We start from the raw sequence: 21555 nt of genomic DNA on the forward strand, positions 1-21555 counted from the left end.
TTCTTCCCAGCTGTTATCAAGCAACTGAGCCATCCCACCACAGCCATAGAGCAATTCAGAACTCCTGTCTACTTCTTAGATGACCCTCGGCATGTCCTTGATGAGGCTTTGCTGGCTTGACCTTGCACTGAACGTTATTTCCTTATCCTGTATCTATATATTGCAAATGGCCATGTTTCAAAGTTGTTAAAAGCGTTGAGTCTTCACTTGGCCATGAATGCCCATTGTTCTGTCCGTGACACTGGGTCACAATGGCGGGTGTTGGCCTGGCCACTCAATGTTGTGGACATCCTCCTCCACCACTCTGTACCGCTCGAAGCCTCATTTGACCAGTGAGCTTGGATTCTTGCAGCACCACCCAATCTAATGGAGCCCCAGGCTGCAGCTGAAGAAGGGTTCTGACCCGAAATGTCACCCATCCTTTTTCTCTAGAGATGCTGCCTGACTAGCTGTTACTTCAGCACTTTGTATCTATCTTCAGTATAAACCAGCATCTGCAGTTCCTTCCAACACATTCTCCCATCTTTAATACTCAATACCCTGGTGGGTGAAGGCCAATGTACCAAAGACCTTATTGACTACCATGTTTCCCTGTGATATATTTTTACCTGTACTCCTAGATCCCTCCGCTCTACAACTATTTACAATATATATTAATGATTTAGATGATGGAATTAAAAGTAACACTAGCAAATTTGCAAAGCTGGGTGGCAGTGAAGAGGATGCTAGGAGGTTGCATTGGAACTTGGAGGACTTGGACATTGGAGGACTTGGACAGATTGAATGAGAGTGGGCAGATGCATGGCATATGCAGTATAATGTGGATAAATGAGAGGTTATCCACTTTGGTGGCAAGAACAAGGAGGCAGATTATTATCTCAATGGTGTCAGATTAGGAAAAAGGGAAGTACAACGAGACCTGGGTGTCCTTGAACACCAGTCACTGAAAGTAAACATGCAGGTACAACAGGCAGTGAAGAAAGCTAATGGCATGTTGGCCTTCATAACGAGAATATTTGAGTTTAGGAGTGAAGAGGTCCCTCTGCAGTTGTACACGGCCCTAGTGAGACCACACCTGCAGTATTGTGTGCAATGTTGGTCTAATTTGAGGAGGACATCCTTGCTATTGAGGGAGTGCACAAGGACTGAACAAGCTAGATGCAGGAAAAATGTCCCAATGTTGGGGGAGTCCAGAACCAGGGGCCACAGTCTAAGAATAAAGGGGAGGTCATCTAAAACTGAGATGATAAAAAAAACGTTTTCACCCAGAGAGTTGTGAATTTGTGGAATGTTTTTCCACAGAAGGCAGTGGAGGCCAATCCACTGGATGAATTTAAAAGAGAGTTAGATAGAATTCTAGGGGCTAGCAGAATCAGGGGATATGGGGAGAAGTCAGGCACGGGTTATTGATAGGGGACGATCAGCCATGATCACGATGAATGGTGGTGCAGGCTCAAAGGGCCAAATGGCCTCCTCCTGCACCTATTTTCCATGTTTCTATGTTTCAAAGTTGTACAGGGCCCTGGTGAGACCAACCTGGCGTATTGTATGCAAGTTTTGTCTCCTAATTTGAGGAAGGACATTATTGTTATTGAGGGAGTACAGCGTAGGTTCACCAGGTTCATTCCCAGGATGGCGCGACTGACATACGATGAAAGAATGGGTCGACTGGGCATGTATACACTGGAATTTAGAAGGATGAGAGGGGATCTTATAGAAACATATAAAATTCTTAAAGGACTGGACAGGCTAGATGCAGAAAAAGTGTGCCCGGTGTTGGGGGAGTCCAGAACCAGGGGTCACAGTTTAAGAATAAGGGGTAAGCCATTTAGGACTGAGATGAGGAAAAATCTTTTTCAACCAGAGAGTTGTGAATTTGTGGAATGCACTCCCTCAGAAGGCAGTAGAGGCCAATTCATTGGATGTTTTCAAGAGGGAGTTAGATTTAGCTCTTAGGGCTAAAGGAATCAAGGGATATGGGGAGAAAGCAGTAACAGGGTCGAAGGGCCGAATGGCCTGCTCCTGCATCAATGTTTCTATGTTTCTATGTCTAAGTAGCAGTACAGATATAATTCAAATATGAAACTTCTCCTGAGCCAGGGAGATTTATGAACCTTGCTTTTTTCACATTTGTGTTGCTGCGTTTAGACCCAAGCCCCCTGGCCACGCGTCACGATGCTACGACAGTGACAGCTTCATGCCATCTATTGAGGTGCAGTGCCTGGAGCAGAGTCCAGAGCACAACTATCAATACAAACAGATGCGTAATGCAGAGAGCAAGTGCAGCAGAGACCCCATGTCACGGAACTCAGCGCTACGCAGGCAGGCGGTGGAAAATTGGCATCGCAGGCCATATCGCAACAGCACGGAGGGAGAAGAAGGGGATGTGTCTGACGCAGGGTCCAGGACAACTGAATCCGAGGTGGATGTGTGGGAGCAAGAGAGTAAATGCTCCAGCGAGCCACACAAGTTTGGATCCAACTGTGGCAGGGCGTATCGCCTCAGTACAAGTAAGTGTTGCACCTCACTCATCACTGGTGTGTGGTCAGAGCTGTGTGGCCACCACTTGTGGGGCTGTCCCACTTAGGCCACTCTGTGTCTAGAAGTCCACAACAAGGGGTCACAGTTTAAGGATAAGGGGGAAATCCTTTAGGACCGTGATGAGAAAAACATTTTTCACACAGAGAGTGGTGAATCTGTGGAACTCTCTGCCACAGAGGGTAGTTGAGGCCAGTTCATTGGCTATATTTAAGAGGGAGTTAGATGTGGCCCTTGTGGCCAAAGGGATCAGGGGGTATGGAGAGAAGGCAGGTACAGGATACTGAGTTGGATGATCAGCCATGATCATATTGAATGGTGGTGCAGGCTCGAAGGGCCGAATGGCCTACTCCTGCACCTATTTTCTATGTTTCTATGTAGGCGACTGCCATGGACTAGGTTTAATGGAATTCCCCTACGATACCTGGCGACAACCTACGACCGTAAAAATTGTCGTCACTGTCACCAAACATTTTTCAACATGTTGAGAATTTTGTGGCAGTCACATGTAGTCGCCCAAAAACTCGCCTAAGTGGGACAGGCCCATTAGTGTTCAGTGTCCTTGGAAAGGTAATGATGCACCCACTTTGATCACTGCTATCCATGTTGAGTGAGTGAGTCATTCAAACGGGCTTCATTGCCACATGTGCAAGACACAGCCAGTCTCCAGATTTGGGGCCATTTCCAAGCCCAGACACTCGGTGTTAAAGAGCGAGTCGTTCAGCGACCATCGTTGTGCCCCTGGGGGTGCCTCCCGCAGCCAACCTTGCGGGCACGGGACATAAGAGCCCAGCTCCCTCTCCTCCTGACGTGTTCCTTACGAGCCCCATCACCAGCGCTCTCCACTTCCGTACTCCAGTCTACAGGGTCAAACAGGTCAGGCTCGGGGACTTCCCCTCCACAGGCCCAGGCCCAGCGCGTCTCTCTGCATCCCACCGCGTCTCTCTGTGTCCCGCCGTGTCTGCGTCTAGCCGTGTGCCCCACCGTGTATGTCTGCATCTAGCCGTGTGTCCCACCGTGTGTGTCTGTGTGCCCCACCGTGTGTGTCTGTGTGTCCCACCGTGTGTGTCTGTGTCCCACCGTGTGTGTCTGTGTCCCACCGTGTGTGTCTGTGTCCCACCGTGTGTGTGTGTGTCCCACCGTGTGTGTGTGTGTGTCTGTGTCCCACCGTGTGTGTCTGTGTCCCACCGTGTGTGTCTGTGTCCCACCGTGTGTGTCTGTGTCCCACCGTGTGTGTCTGTGTCCCACCGTGTGTGTCTGTGTCCCACCGTGTGTGTGTGTCTGTCCCACCGTGTGTGTCTGTCCCACCGTGTGTGTCTGTCCCACCGTGTGTGTCTGTCCCACCGTGTGTGTGTGTGTCCCACCGTGTGTGTGTGTGTGTCCCACGTGTGTGTGTGTGTGTGTGTGTGTGTGTCCACCGTGTGTGTGTGTGTGTCCCACCGTGTGTGTCTGTCTGTGTCCCACCGTGTGTGTCTGTCTGTGTCCCACCGTGTGTGTCTGTCTGTGTCCCACCGTGTGTGTCTGTCCCACCGTGTGTGTCTGTCCCACCGTGTGTGTGTCTGTGTCCCACCGTGTGTGTCTGTGTCCCACCGTGTGTGTCTGTGTCCCACCGTGTGTGTCTGTGTCCCACCGTGTGTGTCTGTGTCCCACCGTGTGTGTGTGTGTCCCACCGTGTGTGTGTGTGTCCCACCGTGTGTGTCTGTGTCCCACCGTGTGTGTCTGTGTCCCACCGTGTGTGTCTGTCCCACCGTGTGTGTGTGTGGTCCCACCGTGTGTGTCTGTCCCACCGTGTGTGTCCCACCTCTGTGTCCCACCGTGTGTGTCTGTGTCCCACCGTGTGTGTCTGTGTCCCACCGTGTGTGTCTGTGTCCCACCGTGTGTGTCTGTGTCCCACCGTGTGTGTCTGTGTCCCACCGTGTGTCTGTGTCCCACCGTGTGTGTGTCTGTCCCACCGTGTGTGTCTGTCCCACCGTGTGTGTCTGTGTCCCACCGTGTGTGTCTGTGTCCCACCGTGTGTGTCTGTGTCCCACCGTGTGTGTGTGTCTGTCCCACCGTGTGTGTCTGTCTGTGTCCCACCGTGTGTGTCTGTCTGTGTCCCACCGTGTGTGTGTGTCTGTCCCCACGTGTGTGTGTGTCTGTCCCCCGTGTGTGTCTGTGTCCCACCGTGTGTGTCTGTCTGTGTCCCACCGTGTGTGTCTGTGTCCCACCGTGTGTGTCTGTCCCACCGTGTGTGTCGGTGTCCCACCGTGTGTGTCTGTGTCCCACCGTGTGTCTCTGTGTCCCACCGTGTGTGTCTGTGTCCCACCGTGTGTGTCTGTGTCCCACCGTGTGTGTGTGTGTGTGTGTGTGTGTGTCCCACCGTGTGTGTGTGTGTCTAGTCATGTGTCCCACCGTGTGTGTCTGTGTCCCACCGTGTCTGTGCGTCTAGCCATGTGTCCCACCGTGTGTGTCTGTGTCCCACCGTGTCTGTGCGTCTAGCCGTGTGTCCCACCGTGTGTGTCTGTGTCTCACCGTGTCTGTGCGTCTAGCCGTGTGTCCCACCGTGTGTGTCTGTGTCCCACCGTGTGTGTCTGTGTCCCACCGTGTGTGTCTGTGTCCCACCGTGTGTGTCTGTGTCCCACCGTGTGTGTCTGTGTCCCACCGTGTGTGTCTGTGCATCTAGCCGTGTGTGTCTGTGTCCCACCGTGTCTGTGCGTCTAGCCGTGTGTCCCACCGTGTGTGTCTGTGTCCCACCGCGTGACTCAGTGGATATTCCGGGTGGGCTCCCGGTCAGTGCCGGCCAAGCAAGCCCAGATATGGGATATGGCTGTGGCTCACTGGGATGCTCCTGCTCTTGGACAGTATTCCAGTACTGCATTCCTTTAGGGGTGAAGGGATGCTGACATATTTTGAGGAAAACTCATGGCACTGGAGGAACTCAGCTGGTCAGGCAGCTTCTGTGGAGGAAGTAGAAGATGATGTTTCAGATTGGGTCTTCAGTCTGATCATTCATCGTCTGTCTATTCCCTCCACAGATGCTGCCTGACCCACTGATATGATAGTGCCATTTAAGCTGCTTCTGGATAGGCAGGGAAAGGGGATCACGTCACAGCCCTGTCTTCACCAATCTTTCCACCACCACGCACAAGAGGCGACAAGACAGACAACATTGTGTGTGCAGATGCCGGGACATGTATTCAGCTCTGGCAGAACAACTTCTAATCATGTGTGTGGTCTTGATAAGAAGAAGGCAGGGAAAGGAGGATATGGATTACGTGCAGGGAGATGAGATAGTCTTGATGTAGTGGGCTGAAGGGTCTCTTCCTGTGCTGTATTCTTGTATCTTCAATGTATACAATTCCCTTGCCTAAAGCTTGTCGCTGTACCTAGGTACACATGACAATAAACTATGAGCTGAACTGAAATGATGCTGCTAAATTAGACTGGATTACTGCCTCAGAGGGCGGTGGAGGCCGGTTCTCTGGATACTTTCAAGAGAGAGCTAGATAGGGGTCTTTAAAAAAAAGGGAGTCAGGGGATATGGGTAGAAGGCAGGGACGAGGTACTGATTGTGGATGATCAGCCATGATCACATTGCTGGCTCGAAGGGCCGAATGGCCTACTCCTGCGCCTATTGTCTATGACTTACTTTCTTTGAACTTTGAAAGTTATTGACGTATCTTTGATTAGTATTCTTTGATTTGTCCGTAGGTAACGCCAAAGCAGTTAGTTACAAAACAGCCAAGCATCATAAGGGCAGCCCCTCAATGTCCAACGAAGTCATTAGTCCTGAGGTGTTGAAGATGCGAGCCGCCCTCTTCTGTATCTTTACGTACCTGGACACCAAGACATTGTTGCAAACGGCTGAGGTGTGTCGGGATTGGAAGTACGTGGCCAGACATCCGGCCGTCTGGACCCGAGTTCTGTTGGAGAACGCCAGAGTGTCCTCTAAGGTATGACACGTGTCAGCTTGTATCCTGCGTACGTCCTCCGTACGTCAGTTTTATCATCAAAATTAAATGACTAAACAAACAATATTAACACCCTTTACCATCACACAAAAATCACCAAATATTCTTATGATTAAATATCAACTGAGGATGTTACAATCCTGATCCAGGATAGAGTTGATCCCCGCAGTGCCTGTGGACAGCATGTGTCCTTTCTCAAGGGACACCTGGACACGGATGTAACCCTGCAAAAGGGGTACGCAGTGGGCATCCGCCTGGCACCGTGACCCACCGATGGCCAGCTTGAGCAGCTTGAGCAGGAGCAAACCAAGAAGAACATCTTCTGTTCTACCCACTCTCCTGTGCTTTGGGTGGCCAACGGTGAGGCTGGTGGGACTGAAGTGGAGTCGGAGCGGAAGGAGCAGCCCCTTCAAATATTCAAACAGGGCCTGAAACCTCAGTCACTCCATGTAGACAAGGAACACAGACTCTTCCAGCCCACAGAAGTGCAAGGCGGGGGCTGGCCAGTCTTAACCTGCTCACAAATTGGTTCCATGGGACTCCTCAGTGCCGTACCCTCCAACCTAGGTCCCCGATGTAGAGGGGGAGAAGCCCTGCGTGGGGGGAGGGGGGGGGGGAATCGTGATCAAAAGACAACTCCTACCGCCACCGGCAGGTGGTCCAGGGCGAGGAAGTGCAGGGTGCGGAGGAGGAGGAGGAGTACAGGAGAGCCCCCCTGTGTCTCGGAGGGAAATGAAAGGTGTTGAGGATAGGCAGCTCGGGTTGTGTGGGACCGGCTCCTGAGAAGGATTCCGGGGTGAGGGTCCATCGAAGGGGGGATTAGCTCAGCTAGACGCACTCCACACATTTCAGCCTCAGTTCAGTTTATTGTCATGTGTGCCGAGGTAGATTGAAAAGCTTTTGTTGCATGCTGACCAGTCAGCAGAAAGACTATACATGATTACAACCAAGCTATTTACAGTGTACAGATACATGATATGGAAATAACATTTCGTGCAAGGTAAAGCCAGCAAAGTCCAATCAAGGATAGTCTGAGGGTCACCAATGAGGTAGATAGTAGTTCAGTACTGCCCTCTGGTTGTGGTGGGATGGTTCAGTTGCCTGATAACAGCTGGGTGGAAGCAGTCCCTGAATCTGGAGGAATGTGTTTTCACACCTCCACACCTTTTGCCCGATAGGAGAGGGGAGAAGTGGGAATGGCCACGGTGTGACTTGCCCTTGATTATGTTGCTGGCCTTGCCAAGGCAGCGTGAGGTAGAAATTGAGTCAATAGTTGGTGTGTGTGATGGTCTGGGCTGGGTCCACAATTTGCTACAAGACTTTTCTTCATTCAGTTTGAATAAATACAGAATTTGTGGAAAAAGCAAAATTGTCAAGAGAGTTAAGAGTCATAGATTTTAATGACCAAATATACCCGAAAGAGAACAATGAATTTCTTGCTTGCTACAGCTCTACAGGCCGCTAATGCAATAACACAAATGCACGAGTCAATAATACAATGAATGAATAATCAGTAATACTCAGTCACCGCACAGCTTGGTAGGTTCTATGGCTTCTGCAGATTGTCCCTAGTGTACAGGATGTAAAACTGGGATAACATACAACGAGTGCATGGGTGATCAATGTTCAGTGTCGACTTGGTGGGCTGAAGGGCCTGTTTCCAGGCTGTATCTCTACACCAAACTACATCATGGAATCAGGCCCTTCAGCCCACCTTGTCCATACTGACCATGTTGGGGTCTGGTTCCATTTGGTTCCATAGCTCTGTAAAACATTCTTATTCAATGATAAGGATCTTATTGAAACATACAAGATTATTAAGGGCTTGGACACGCCAGAGGCAGGAAACATGTTCCCGATGTTGGGGGAATCCAAAACCAGGGGTCACAGTTCATGAATAAGGAGTAAGCCATTTAGAACAGAGACGAGGAAACACTTCGTTACACAGAGAGTGGTGAGTCTGTGGAGTTCTCTGCCTCAGAGGGTGGTGGAGGCGGGTTCTCTGGATACTTTCAAGAGAGATCTAGATAGGGCTCTTAAAGAAGGCGGAGTCGGGGGATATGGGGAGAAGGCAGGAACGGGGTACTGATTGGGGATGAACAGCCATGATCACATTGAATGGCGGTGCTGGCTCGAAGGGCCGAATGGCCTACTCCTGCACCTATTGTCGATTGTCTATTCCTATCCATATACGTATCAGTCCAAATATAAAAGTGGTTATGGCATATGCTTGTACGTTGACCTCATTCATGCCTCTCATTGCCTCTATTGACACTAAAATGGGTGACATTGTAGATGGTGAAGATGGTTATCAAAAAGTGCTGCAGGAACTTGATCGGTTGGCCAGAAGAATGGTTGATGGAATTTAACACAGAGAAATATTAAGTGTTTTATTTTGGGAAGTCTAACGAGGGGGACCTACACAGTGAATAGTTGGGCTCTGACAGAGGGATCTAGGAGTGCAGGTACATAGTTCCATGAAAGTGGTGTTCAGGTAGATAGGGTGAGCAAAAAGGCTTTTGGCACATTGACCTTCATCAGTCAGAATATTGAGTGTAGAGGTTGGGAGGTCATGTTACAGTTGTACACAATATTGGTGAGGACACTTTTAGAGTTTTGTGTTCAGCTCTGGGCACCATGTTATAGAAAAGATGGTGTCAAGTTGGAAAGAGTGCAGAGAAATGTTACAAGGATGTTGCCAAGACCAGGCCTGTGCTAGAAGGAGAGTTTGAGCAGGCTTGGAGGGCAGGTGGATGAGAGGTGATCATATAGAGGTATACAAAATCATGAGAGGAATTTGAGGAAGGACATCCTTGTGATTGGGGCAGTGCAGTGTAGGTTCACGAGATTGATCCTTGGGATGGCGGAACTGTCATATGAGGAAAGATTGAAAAGACTAGGCTTGTATTCACTGGAGTTTAGATGAGGTTATAGAAACATATAAAATTATAAAAGGACTGGACAAGCTAGATGCAGGAAAAATGTTCCCCATGTTGGGCGAGTCCAGAACCAGGGGCCACAGTCTTAGAATAAAGGGGAGGCCATTTAAGACTGAGGTGAGGAGAAAAAAAAAATTCACCCAGAGAGTTGTGAATTTGTGGAATTCCCTGCCACAGAGGGCAGTGGAGGCCAAATCACTGGATGGATTTAAGAGAGAGTTAGATAGAGCTCTAGGGGCTAGTGGAGTCGAGGGATATGGGGAGAAGGCAAGCACGGGTTGTTGATAGGGGACGATTAGCCATGATCACAATGAATGGTGGTGTTGGCTCGAAGGGCCGAATGGCCTCCTCCTGCACTTATTTTCTATGTTTCTATGGATAGATCGGGAATCGAGAACCAGAAGACATAAGGTTAAGATTATTAAGATTGTGGCTAAGGGGATCAGAGGGTATGGAGTGAAGGCAGGTACGGGATACTGAGTTGGATGATCAGCCATGATCATATTGAATGGTGGTGCAGGCTCGAAGGGCCGAATGGCCTACTCCTGCACCTAATTTCTATGTTTCTATGTAAGATGAGGGGGGAAAGATTTAGTAGTAACCTGAGGGGCACCTTTTTTTTACACAGAAGATGGTGGGTGTATGGAATGAGCTGCCAGAGGTGGTAGTTGAAGCAGGTACAATCACAATGTTTAAGAAATATTTAGACAGATACAATGGATAGTATAGGCTTGAGTCTGTGACTCATCGTCTCTATGAGGCCACCCCTCAGTCTCCTCAGCTCCATAAACAATCCCTGCCTACCCAATCTACACTCCAAGCCCACAAGCCAGTCACAGGTTATATGTGAAGCTGCAGAGAAATAGGAACTGCCTCAGATACCCTGAAGAAAGGTCAAGCCATGGGAGTTGCCCATAATAGATAAAGGAAGGGTTTGAAAGTTGTACTGTTAAGGTTCATTTCTTAAAGACAGACAATTCACAATAGGTTAGATAAATCAAAACAAGCTTTACTGATCATCAGCCGGTGAGAGTGTCGGGGATACAGAATCAAGTATGCAACAGACACTTAGCTCTCCCTGAGCTACCACTCCTAATGAATGAAGACATACAGCATATTTTATAGTATCTTGGAAACGTAGTTACATGTTTATACAGAGCTGCAGCAATGACGTTTAACACACACCCATCACAGGCTGAACCCATTCAAAGTATACTTGTCACTAATACTACAATACTTGTCATCTATGGTCATATCGATCACAAACTGTTGATCACAAACTTCCAAACAACATGAACTTAGTCAAAAGCCCAACATTTGCAATTCCGTCTTAACAATGCAAGCATTAATATCAGTAGCAGCCAGAAGATTTCTGTTTACAGAAACTACCAAGTCCCCAGGAAACACATCTTCTCCCACTATTGTTAATGGTCTTTTACTTGGGCTACCAGAACAGCTTGGCATGCAGGCTTCCTATTACCACAGCTCATCTACAGTATGGAATTATAAAACTACAGTTTATTCACAACCCAAAAAAGTCAAGCCAATCTTTTATTTACGCTAGAATTTATTATTAACTAGGATATTCTCAGTACTTGATTTGGAGTATGCCTGGGTAAGTCAACCCTTTCTTCATGTATACAGGTGAAAGCTGTTTGTATTTCCATCGTGTGAAGGCAGGATATTGTGTGTTTCAGTTCATGATGACCCTTTCCCAGTGGTGTACCCAGACCCATTCGCTCACTCTGCAAAGCATCAAGCCCCGGCCAAAGGGGAAGAAGGAGAGCAAGGAGGAATATCTCAAAAGCATACAGTGAGCATTATCTCCTACTTTACCAAGTATTTGCTGCATTGTCTGTTAGTTGACCAACACACCTAGTGTGTGATACAGTACTTAGTGTGTGATACAGCCCTCACCAACGTCTTATACAACTGCAACATGACCTCCCAACTTCTATACTCAATACTCTGACTCTTATGGATTGGGGCCGATCAGCCATGATCACACTGAAGGCTAATGTGCCAAACACCTTTTGATCACCTTTATCTACCTGTGACGCCACTTTCAAGGAACTGTAGCTGCACTCCCAAATCCCTATGCTGGTGAAATTGGAGCGCTGGAGGATGAGGGGAGATCTTATTGAGGTGTGTAAAATCATGAGATGAATAGATCGGGTAGACACACAGTGTCTCATGCCCAGAGTAGGGGAATCGAGGACCAGAGGTTTAAGGTGAAGGGGAAAAGATTTAATAGCAATCTCAGGGGTAACTTCTTCACACAAAGGATGGTGGGTGTATGGAACAAGCTGCCAGAGGAGGTAGATTTGGAGGGATATGGACCAAACGCAGACAGGTGGGACTAGTGTAGCTGGGACATTGTTGGCTGGTGTGGGCAAGTTGGGCTGAAGGGCCAGTTTCCACACTGTATCACTCTATGACTAGTGTAGCTGGGACATTGTTGGCTGGTGTGGGCAAGTTGGGCTGAAGGGCCTGTTTCCACACTGTATCACTCTATGACTCTACAACCTTCCAGAGCACCCTGCCATGCAGAGCCTTGCCGAATACCTTGCTGAAATCCACGGATACAACATGAGGCAGGAAACATGTTCCCGATGTTGGGGAAGTCCAGAACCAGGGTCCATAGTTTAAGAATAAGGGGTAAGCCATTTAGAACAGAGATGAGGAAAAACATTTTCTCACAGAGAGTTGTGAGTGTGTGGAATTGTCTGCCTCGGAGGGCGATGGAGGCAGGTTCTCTGGATGCTTTCAAGAGGGAGTTAGATAGAGCTCTTAGGGATAGCGGAGTTAAGGGATATGGGGAGAAGACAGGAACGGGGTACTGATTGTGGATGATCAGCCACGATCACATTGAATGGCGGTACTGGCTCGAAGGGCAGAATGGCCTACTCCTGCACCTATTGTCTATTATCTACAGCTCTACTTTTATCAATCTTTTTGGTCACATCATCAAAAATCTAAATCAGATTTGTGAGACACGAACTCCCACATACAGAACAATGCTGACTATCCCTAATCAGCCCCTGACCATCTAGATGCCTGTATATGCTACGCTCAGAATACTCTCTGGCAAGTCTCCGATATGCTACGCTCAGAATACTCTCTGGCAAGTCTCCGACTACTGATATTAAGCTCACCGGCCTGTAGTTGCCAGCATTTTCCCTGAATAGGAGGCACAACACCCTCCAGTCTTCCAGCACCTCTCCTGTATTTAAGGACGACTCATAAATCTCTGTGATGGCCCCTGCAAATTCTCCTCTGGCTTCCCACAGTGTCCTCGGATATATCTGTTCAGACCCAGGAGATTTGTCTACCTTCATACACATCAGGATTTCCTCGACCGTAACTGACTACTCTGAAAGCACTCCAGTGTTCCACTCCAGTGACTGCCCCAAGTTCCTCCATCCTCCTGTCTTTCTCCACAGGAAAAACAAAGGAGAAATACACAGAGTTGACCGCTTGGATTCCCACTCTCCATCCACTCTGTCTGAGCCTTATTGTATTTGCTTATTGAGGTTTACTTATTAAAGCTTTTTAAATTATATTATCCATGACTACTGTATTTACAGACATGTTTTGCTACTGCAAGTAAGGATTTTGTGGTTGTACATATTTAAGTTCAACACTCACGACTCTAAAAATAGGATTGAGCACAGTCAGCATGGATTTATGGAAATGGATTCAGCGTTTCTTCCTCATCGATTTTTTCCTGCTCCTTTGCACATCTGAAGCATTTACAATGCTCACACTTTGGGGAATAAATTAAACTGGTTCCATTGATCTCATTCTTCCAGCTTCTCTTGTAATAAAGTCATAGCATGAAAACAGGCCCTTCGGCCCAACTTGCCCATGTCGACCCCGTGCCTCATCAATGCTAATAATCCCTCATCCGCTTTTGCCGCATACCCCTCTAAACCTTTCCTATCCAAGTACCTGTGCAATGTCTTTTAAAAGTAGTAGTGCCTGCCTCAACCATGGCGACTCAGCTTGTTGTACAGACAGTCTGAATCCTTTGCCCAGGATAGGACAAACGATAGGGCATAGCTTTAAGGACCACACTGCTGGGATTGGTGGTTGAAACACACATTAGTAGCATTTAAAAGACTTTTGGATATCGGGAAGATAGATAATGATGGCTTTGCTATCATGTGCAGCAAAGACATTGTGGGCTAAAGGCCCTGTTCTTATACTGTGCGGATCTATGGGTTGGATGTTACATAAAATTGGAGACTTCAATGTTCATGTTATTGGGTTGTATGCTACCCAAGTGAAAACCAAAAGCGCGGGCTATTGTCTCCGCTGACTGGGCTGACATCTTGCCATGGTGTGAGTGGGTCTTCACAAGTGAGCAGATATGTGTCGTTTCTTGCCCGGTGGGAGTTGGCTGACCAAGTCCAGGTGTATGTGCTCCAAACGGGTATTCAGTACAGGAAACTCACCGATAGTTAACATGGTAGACAAGTCTTTGCCCATTATCCAACATCCTGCTTGATGAAAGGCCAAATGAAACGTTTGGAGATTAATTTTATGGTAGCCGGATGTGCAGCACGCTGAAAACTTCTCGACACATGGTCCTAGGCATAAACGGTTTGCCAATGGAAGTGTCACATTTGATGGTTTCTCTCGTGTCACTGATGGGTACATCTTCCAATTTTAGGGCTGTATGTACCCGGTGGCAATGGATAAGTTTGGGATCAGTATGCTGGGTGTGAGCCATGGCCTAAACATCAATGAGTGTGTCCACACTCAGAGCATCCACATCCATCTTGATAGGGCGTCAGCAACCGGATTTGCTTTTCCTTGAATGTGCCTGATATCCCTGGAGAATTCCCTGGAGAAGTGAAGAGATGGCCTTCCAACAGATGGCGGAAATGCTTGATGGCGAGGTACACAGCCAACAGTTCTCACCCAAAGGTACCGTACCTCACCTGAGTGGGTGATCATTTTGCTGAAAATAATGCCAGCGGCTCCCACCTGCTGTTGAGTCGCTGCTCCACCACGGCTCCACCGGCGTTGACTGAGGCATCAGTGGTGAGTGGGAATAAGGCATGGGGGGCTCTCTGATGGATCAGCATAGTTGATCAGCAAGAGTCCGCTTAGCGCCGTTGAAGTCTTGCACAGCATCCTCACGTAAATACAACGGCTTCTTTGAAGACCATTTGTCCGAACCTTGGAGTAAGTTGGGCAAGGGTAATAGGGAACCTGCGGCATTCGGTAGGAATTCATCATCCCCAAAAATTGCCATCATTGGTTTAACAAATGCACCTTTGATTCGAAGGGCAGGATGCCGTTCTCCATCACGCAATGCCCAAGGGAAGTGAGTTAGCGAGCGCCAAACATGCATTTGTTTGTGTTAATGATAATACCATATTCGTCGGAACAGTAATCCAAGGTGTTTCTTATGTTCATCTTCGCTGGAGCTCGCTACCAACACGTCGTCAATGTATGCGTGGATGATATCAAGGCCAGAGAGTATGTGGACCATGAAACGCTGGAACGATTTTGCTGCATTCCGTAAACCAAACGGCATCTGTAGAAATCTGAACATCCCGAATAGAGTGACCACGGCTGTCTTGGGAATATCGGAAGGCTCGACCAGAATTTGATAATAGGCGAGCACGAGATCAATGCTTGTGAACACCCACTTACCCTGTAGGCTTGCAGAGATGTGGGCTGCTGTATCGATCTGGAATAGTGGCCTGTTTAGTGAACGGTAGTCAACACAGGGTCGCCAATCTCCGGGGGACTTCTTCGGGACCATGTGATGCCCAGCAGCTCCTAGACCTATGGATGATCCCCAACTCCAACGTATGGTCAAATTCCGCCTTTGCCACCTTGAGGCGATCCACGGGTAACCTGCGCGCTCTTGCAGAAACTGCAGGGTCTGAATATGATGCGAGACAGAGTGTTTGATATCGTTGTGCCGATAACTCAGTTATTACTCATGGAAATTGTTTAAGTAACTCCTGATATGGGCCGGTGCTGGGTTGGAGGTTGGTAAGGTGAAAAGTAGTCATTGCTGGAAGGCAGATGTACTTCACCTGTGCGCAGGTGCAGCAACCACTCAAGCAGCGATTTTTAAAATCCACCAGCAAAGAAAAGCGTGAAAGAAAATCCACTCCGATAATAGACTTTGATACGTTGGCGACTGTGAAAATCCAGCAAAACGTTTTCTGCAGACTGAAGTTGAGCGTGACTCATTTCTGACCGAATGTCTGTATGCTAGAATTGTTTGCGGCAGTGAGGACACATCCGGGGTTAGGGTGTAAACACTCTTGGGAACTGTGAGGAATGACCGATAACTCAGCGCCAGAGTCAATGAGATATTGTATACCCGAGAGTGGTGGGAAAGATGCTGGAGTCAATTATTAAAGAGGTAATAATGGGGCATTTGGATAGCAGTAAAAGGATTAGTCCAAGTCAGCATGGATTTATGAAAGGGATATCATTCTTGACTAAACTTCTGGAGTTTTTTGAGGACGTGACAAGTAATATGGATGAAGGGGAGCCAGTGGATATCTAGACTTTCAGAAAGCCTTTCATAAGGTCCCGCACAGGAGACTGGTGACTAAAATTAGAGCACATGGTATTGGGGGGTAGGTTGTTGACGTGGATAGAAAATTGGTTGGCAGACCGGAAGCAAAGAGTAGGAGTGAACGGTTCCTTTTCAGTATGGCAGGCAGTGGTGAGTGGAGTGCCGCAAGGCTCGGTGTTGAGGCCGCAACTGTGTACCATATATATTAATGATTTGGAAGAGGGAATTAGGAGCAACATTAGCAAGTTTGTGGATGACACAAAGCTGGGTGGCAGTGTGAACAGAGTGAGTGGGCAGATGCGTGGCAGTTGCAGTATAATATAGATAAATATGAGGTTATCCACTTTGGCGGCAAAAACAAGGGGGCAGGTTATTATCTCAATGGGGTTAGGTTAGGTAAGGGGGAGATGCAGCGAGACCTGGGTGTCCTTATACACCGGTCACTGAAAATTGGCGTGCAGGTACAGCAGGCAGTGAAGAAAGCTAATGGAATGTTGGCCTTCATAACAAGAGGATTTCAGTATAGGAGTAAAGAGGTTCTTCTGCAGTTGTATAGGGCTCTGGTGAGACCACATCTGGAGTATTGTGTACAGTTTTTGGCTCTTAATTTGAGGAAGGACATCCTTGTGATTGAGGCAGTGCAGCGTAGGTTCACGAGATTGATCCCTGGGATGGCGAGAGTGTCATATGAGGAAAGATTGAAAAGACTAGGCTTGTATTCACTGGAGTTCAGAAGGATGGGGATCTTATAGAAACTTATAAAAGGACTGGACAAGCCATATGCAGGAAAAATGTTTCCCAATGTTGGGCGAGTCCAGAACCAGGGGCCACAGTCTTAGAATAAAGGGGAGGCCATTTAAGACTGAGGTGAGAAAAAACTTTTTCACCCAGAGAGTTGTGAATTTATGGAATTCCCTGCCACAGAGGGCAGTGGAGGCCAAGACACTAGATGGATTTAAGAGAGAGTTAGATAGAGCTCTAGGGGTTAGTGGAGTAAAGGGATATGGGGAGAAGGCAGGCACGGGTTATTTATAGGGGATGATCAGCCATGATCACAATGAATGGTGGTGCTGGCTCGAATGGCCTCCTCCTGCACCTATTTTCTATGTTTCGAAGGCCATTCCCAACAAGGTCGCTCCACTCCCAACAAGGTTACAGGGAGAAGGCAGGAGAATGGGGTTTTGACATAAATATGAATGAATGATACTTTCTTGTCATGTGCCCAGGGTGCTGGGGTAGAGTGACATACTTTGTTTTGTATACAGCCCAGGCAGTACATAGGTTGGCACTGACAGTCACAAAAGTAACAAACAGTCCTATCCACTGCCTGCCCCTGCACATGACAGCACCCCTCCCTCCCCACACCGGCCCTGACAGCACCCCTCCCCACACCAGCCTGCCACAGAGATCAGTCACAATTGAATGGTGGATTCGATGGGGGAGGGGGGGAGTGTTTGGGGGAGCGGAGTGTGTTTGGGGGGGATGTTTGCGGGAGGGAAGTGTTTGGAGGGGAAGTGTTGGGGGGTGTGGGGGGGAGTGCTGGGGGGGTTGGACTGTTTGAGGGGGGGAGTGTGTTGGGGGGGGGTGTGTTGGGGGAGAGAGTTGGGGGGGGATTAGACTGTTTGAGGGGGGGAGTGTGGGGAGGTTGGACTGTTTGAGGGGGGGTGTTGTGGGGGAGTGTTGGGGGGGGTTGGACTGTTTGAGGGGGGGTGTTTGTGGGGGAGGTGTTGGTGGGGGGTTTTTTGGGGGGGGAGTGTTTGAGGGGGGGAGTGTTTGAGGGGGGGTGTGTTTGAGGGGGGTGTGTTGGGGGGTGTTGGGGGGGGGTGTTGAAGTGTTTGGGGGGGGGGTGTTTGAGGGGGGGAGTGTTTGAGGGGGGGAGTGTTTGAGGGGGGGGGAGTTTGAGGGGGGTAGTGTTTGAGGGGGGGAGTGTTTGAGGGGGGGATATTGGGTCAATAATGGTGACTACAGGGTTTTAGATGGACACCAGGATTTGCAGGGATAGGAGAGTTTGGATCACATGCTGGCAGCAAAGATGAGTTTAGGGTTAGGCCAACATGTTCAACACGGACATGGTGGGCTGAAGGGCCTGTTTCTGTGCTGCACTGTTCTATGTTGAATCAATGCTGATGCATGTGTTTTCTTGTGTTGTGCTAGTGGATGTCTGGAGACTGGGCTGGAATCCTTGCTGAAGGCTGCGGGCAGCAACCTACTGATTTTGAAAGTTTCCCACTGCCCCAACATACTGACTGACCGTTCCCTATGGCTGGCCAGCTGCTACTGCCGTGCCCTCCAGGCAGTCACCTATCGGTGAGTACATCGCTGACCTTTAGTTTAAAACCAAGATGGACAAAAAACTGCAGTAACTCAGCAGCTCAGGCAGCATCTCTGGAGAAAAGGAATAGGTGACGTTTCGGGTCGAGACGTATACTGGGCTTGTAGGATTAGAAGGATGACAGGGAATCTTATTGAAACATATAAGATTATTAAGTGCTTGGACACGCTAGAGGCAGGAAACATGTTCCCGATGTTGGGGAGTGTAGAACCATTGATTTATATATACATTTTAACATTATTTTAATGTTTTTATTGCCTATTCTTCATGTATTGTGCTTTGCAAATTTTACCCACTGACCACTATTGTACTGCTGGTATGTGATGTGTGTGGTATATTGTGTGGTGTTGCTGGGTACGTGAACTGTACACGCACTGATGTTCTGCACAAATGAAGTTCCTTAACGGATAAATAAAGTTCATTGATATTCAATATTCAGGAAGGATAGACAGAAAGGAAGAGGAGGTGGGTGGCATTGCTGGTTAAAGAGGAGATGAATACAATAGCAAGGAGAGACATTAGCTTGGATGCTGTAGAATCGGTATGGGTAGAACTGTGAAATAGCCAAGGGCAGAAAACAGTTGTTGGAGTTGTATACAGACCACCAAACAGCAGTAGGGAGGTTGGGGATAGCATCACGCAGGAAATTAGGGATGTGTGTAGCAAAGGTACAGCAGTTATCATGGGTGACTTTAATCTACATTTAGATTGGGCCAACCAAATTGGTAGCAACACTGAGGAGGAGGATTTCCTGGAGTGTATACAGGATGGTTTATTAAGCCAGTATGTAGAGGAACCGACTAGACGGCAGGCCATCCTAGACTGGATATTGTGTAATGAGGAAGGATTGGTTAGCAATCTTGTTGTGCAAAGTCCCTTGGGCAACAGTGACCATAATATGGTGGAATTCTGCATTAGAATGGAGAGTGACACGGTTAATTCAGAGACGAGGGTCCTGAACTTAAAGACAGACTTTGAAGGTATGAGAAGGGAATTGTCTATGATAGACTGGCAAATTATACTTGACGGTGGAGATGCAATGGCAAAGATTTAAAGACTGCATGGATAAACTCCAAAAATTGTTCATCCCTGTCCGGTGCAAAAATAAAACTGGGAAAGCGGCTCAACCGTGGCTAACGAGGGAAATCGAGGATAGTGTTAAATCCAAGGAAAAGGCATATAAATTGGCCAGAAGAAAGAAGCAGCAAACCAGAGGACTGGGAGACATTTAGAACTCAACAGATGAGGACAAGGGGGTTAATTAAGATGGGGAAAATAGAGCATGAACGAAAGCTTGCGGGGAATATAAAAACGGACTCTAAAAGCTTCTTTAGATATGTAAAAAGGAAAAGATTAGTGAATACAAATGTAGGTCTCTTACTATCAGAGACAGGTGAATTTATAATGGGAAACAAGGAAATGGCAGAACAGTTAAACGAGTACTTTGGTTTTGTCTTCACTAAGGAAGACACAAACCATCTCCCAGAAATACTAGGGGACCGAGGATCTAGTGGGAGGAAGGAACTGAAGGGAATACACATTAGGCAGGAAATGGTGTTTGGTAAACTGTTGGGACTGAAGGCAGATAAATCTCCAGGGCCTGATGGTCTGCATCCCAGAGAACTCAAGGAGGTGGCCCTAGAAATCGTGGATGCATTGGTGATCATTTTCCAATGTTCTCTCACTCTGGATCAGTTCCTATGGATTGGAGGGGAGCTAATGTTATCCCACTCTTCAAGAAAGGAGGGAGAGAGAAAACATGGAATTATAGACCATGTTTGAGTCAATTGTTAAAGATGTTATAGCTGCACATTTGGAAAGCAGTGACAGGATCTGTCAAAGTCAGCATGGATTTATGAAGGGGAAATCATGCTTGACTAATCTTCTGGAATTTTTTGAGGATGTAACAAGTAGAAATGGATAAGGGACAGTCAGTGGATGTGGTGTATCTGGACTTTCAAAAAGTTTTTGACAGCCATGATCATATTGAATGGCGGTGCAGGCTCGAAGGGCCGAATGGCCTACTCCTGCACCTGTTTTCTATGTATCTAAGTTCCCACACAAGAGATTAGTGGGAATTGGGGGCAGGGTATTGACATGGATAGAGAACTGGTTGGCAGACAGGAAGCAAAGCGTAGGTATTAACAGGTTATTCTCAGAATGACAGGCAGTGACTAGTGGGGTGCTGCAAGGCCCAGTGCTGGGACCCCAGTTATTTACAATATATGTGAACAATTCAGACGAGCAAATTAAATGTAACATCTCCATGTTTGTGGATGACAGAAAGCTGGGTGGCAGTGTGAACTGTGAGGAGGATGCTATGAGGCTGCAGGGTGACTTGGACAGGTGCAGCGTCGGTTCACCAGGTTAATTCCCAGCATGGCAGGACTGACGCATGATGAAAGGATGGGTCGACTGGGCTTGTATTTGCTGGAATTTGGAAGGTTTAGAGGAGATCTCATAGAAACATATAAAATTCATAGAGGATTGGACAGGCTAGATGCAGGAAACATGTTCCCGATGTTGGGGGAGTCCAAAACCAGGGGTCACGGTTTAGGAATATGGGGTAGGCCATTTAGGACTGAGATGAGGAAAAACGTTGTGAATCTGTGGAATTCTCTGCCACAGACGGCAGTGGAGGCCAATTCACTGGATGTTTTCAAGAGAGACTTAGATTTAGCTCTTAGGGCTAAAGAAATCAAGAGATTTGGGAGAAAGCAGGAACAGGGGTACTGATTGTGGATGATCAGCTATGATGGTATTGAATGATGATGCTGGCTGGAAAGGCTGAATGGCCTACTCCTGCACCTATTGTGTATGTTTGTAATATGATGATGATGATGATGTTGTTGCAAGAAGGGGGCATGGGTACACCTGTAGACTGTTACCATTGCATCATTTGTACTGTTTAACTTGTATATGTATTACATTCAGGAGTTCCACTGACCCAGTTGGCCATGAGGTGGTTTGGGCTTTGGGTGCTGGCTGCAGGGACATAATTTCTCTACAAGTTGCACCGTTACATCCATGGTAAGGCCACCACTTCTCCTGTGTCTCACTCACTGCTCCGTGCATCCCATGGGATCCCAGCTGGGAGGTGATGCCTCACTAATGATTCACCGCTCCAGGAATGTGTCTCCCACTGTGGCTGTAGCCTTCGACATGTCAACATCGCATTAGACACCCACCTGCCCCCAGTGTCCGGAGAAAACAATCCAAGACTGTCCAAGCTCTTTCTGTAGC

At 47.9% G+C, this 21555-nt stretch overlaps 1 protein-coding gene across 1 annotated transcript in view; it reads left to right on the forward strand.

Moving 5' to 3' along the window:
* Positions 1 to 21555, forward strand: part of fbxo41 (F-box protein 41) — a 73557-nt gene that overhangs the window by 35126 nt on the left and 16876 nt on the right. Inside the window, 5 exon segments of the mRNA XM_055666146.1 lie at positions 2149 to 2510; positions 6229 to 6470; positions 11125 to 11240; positions 18135 to 18287; positions 21247 to 21342. Coding sequence (XP_055522121.1) covers positions 2149 to 2510; positions 6229 to 6470; positions 11125 to 11240; positions 18135 to 18287; positions 21247 to 21342 — 969 coding nt within the window.

This window comes from Leucoraja erinacea, unplaced genomic scaffold (assembly GCF_028641065.1).
Source record: "Leucoraja erinacea ecotype New England unplaced genomic scaffold, Leri_hhj_1 Leri_199S, whole genome shotgun sequence".
Taxonomy (NCBI): domain Eukaryota; kingdom Metazoa; phylum Chordata; class Chondrichthyes; order Rajiformes; family Rajidae; genus Leucoraja; species Leucoraja erinaceus.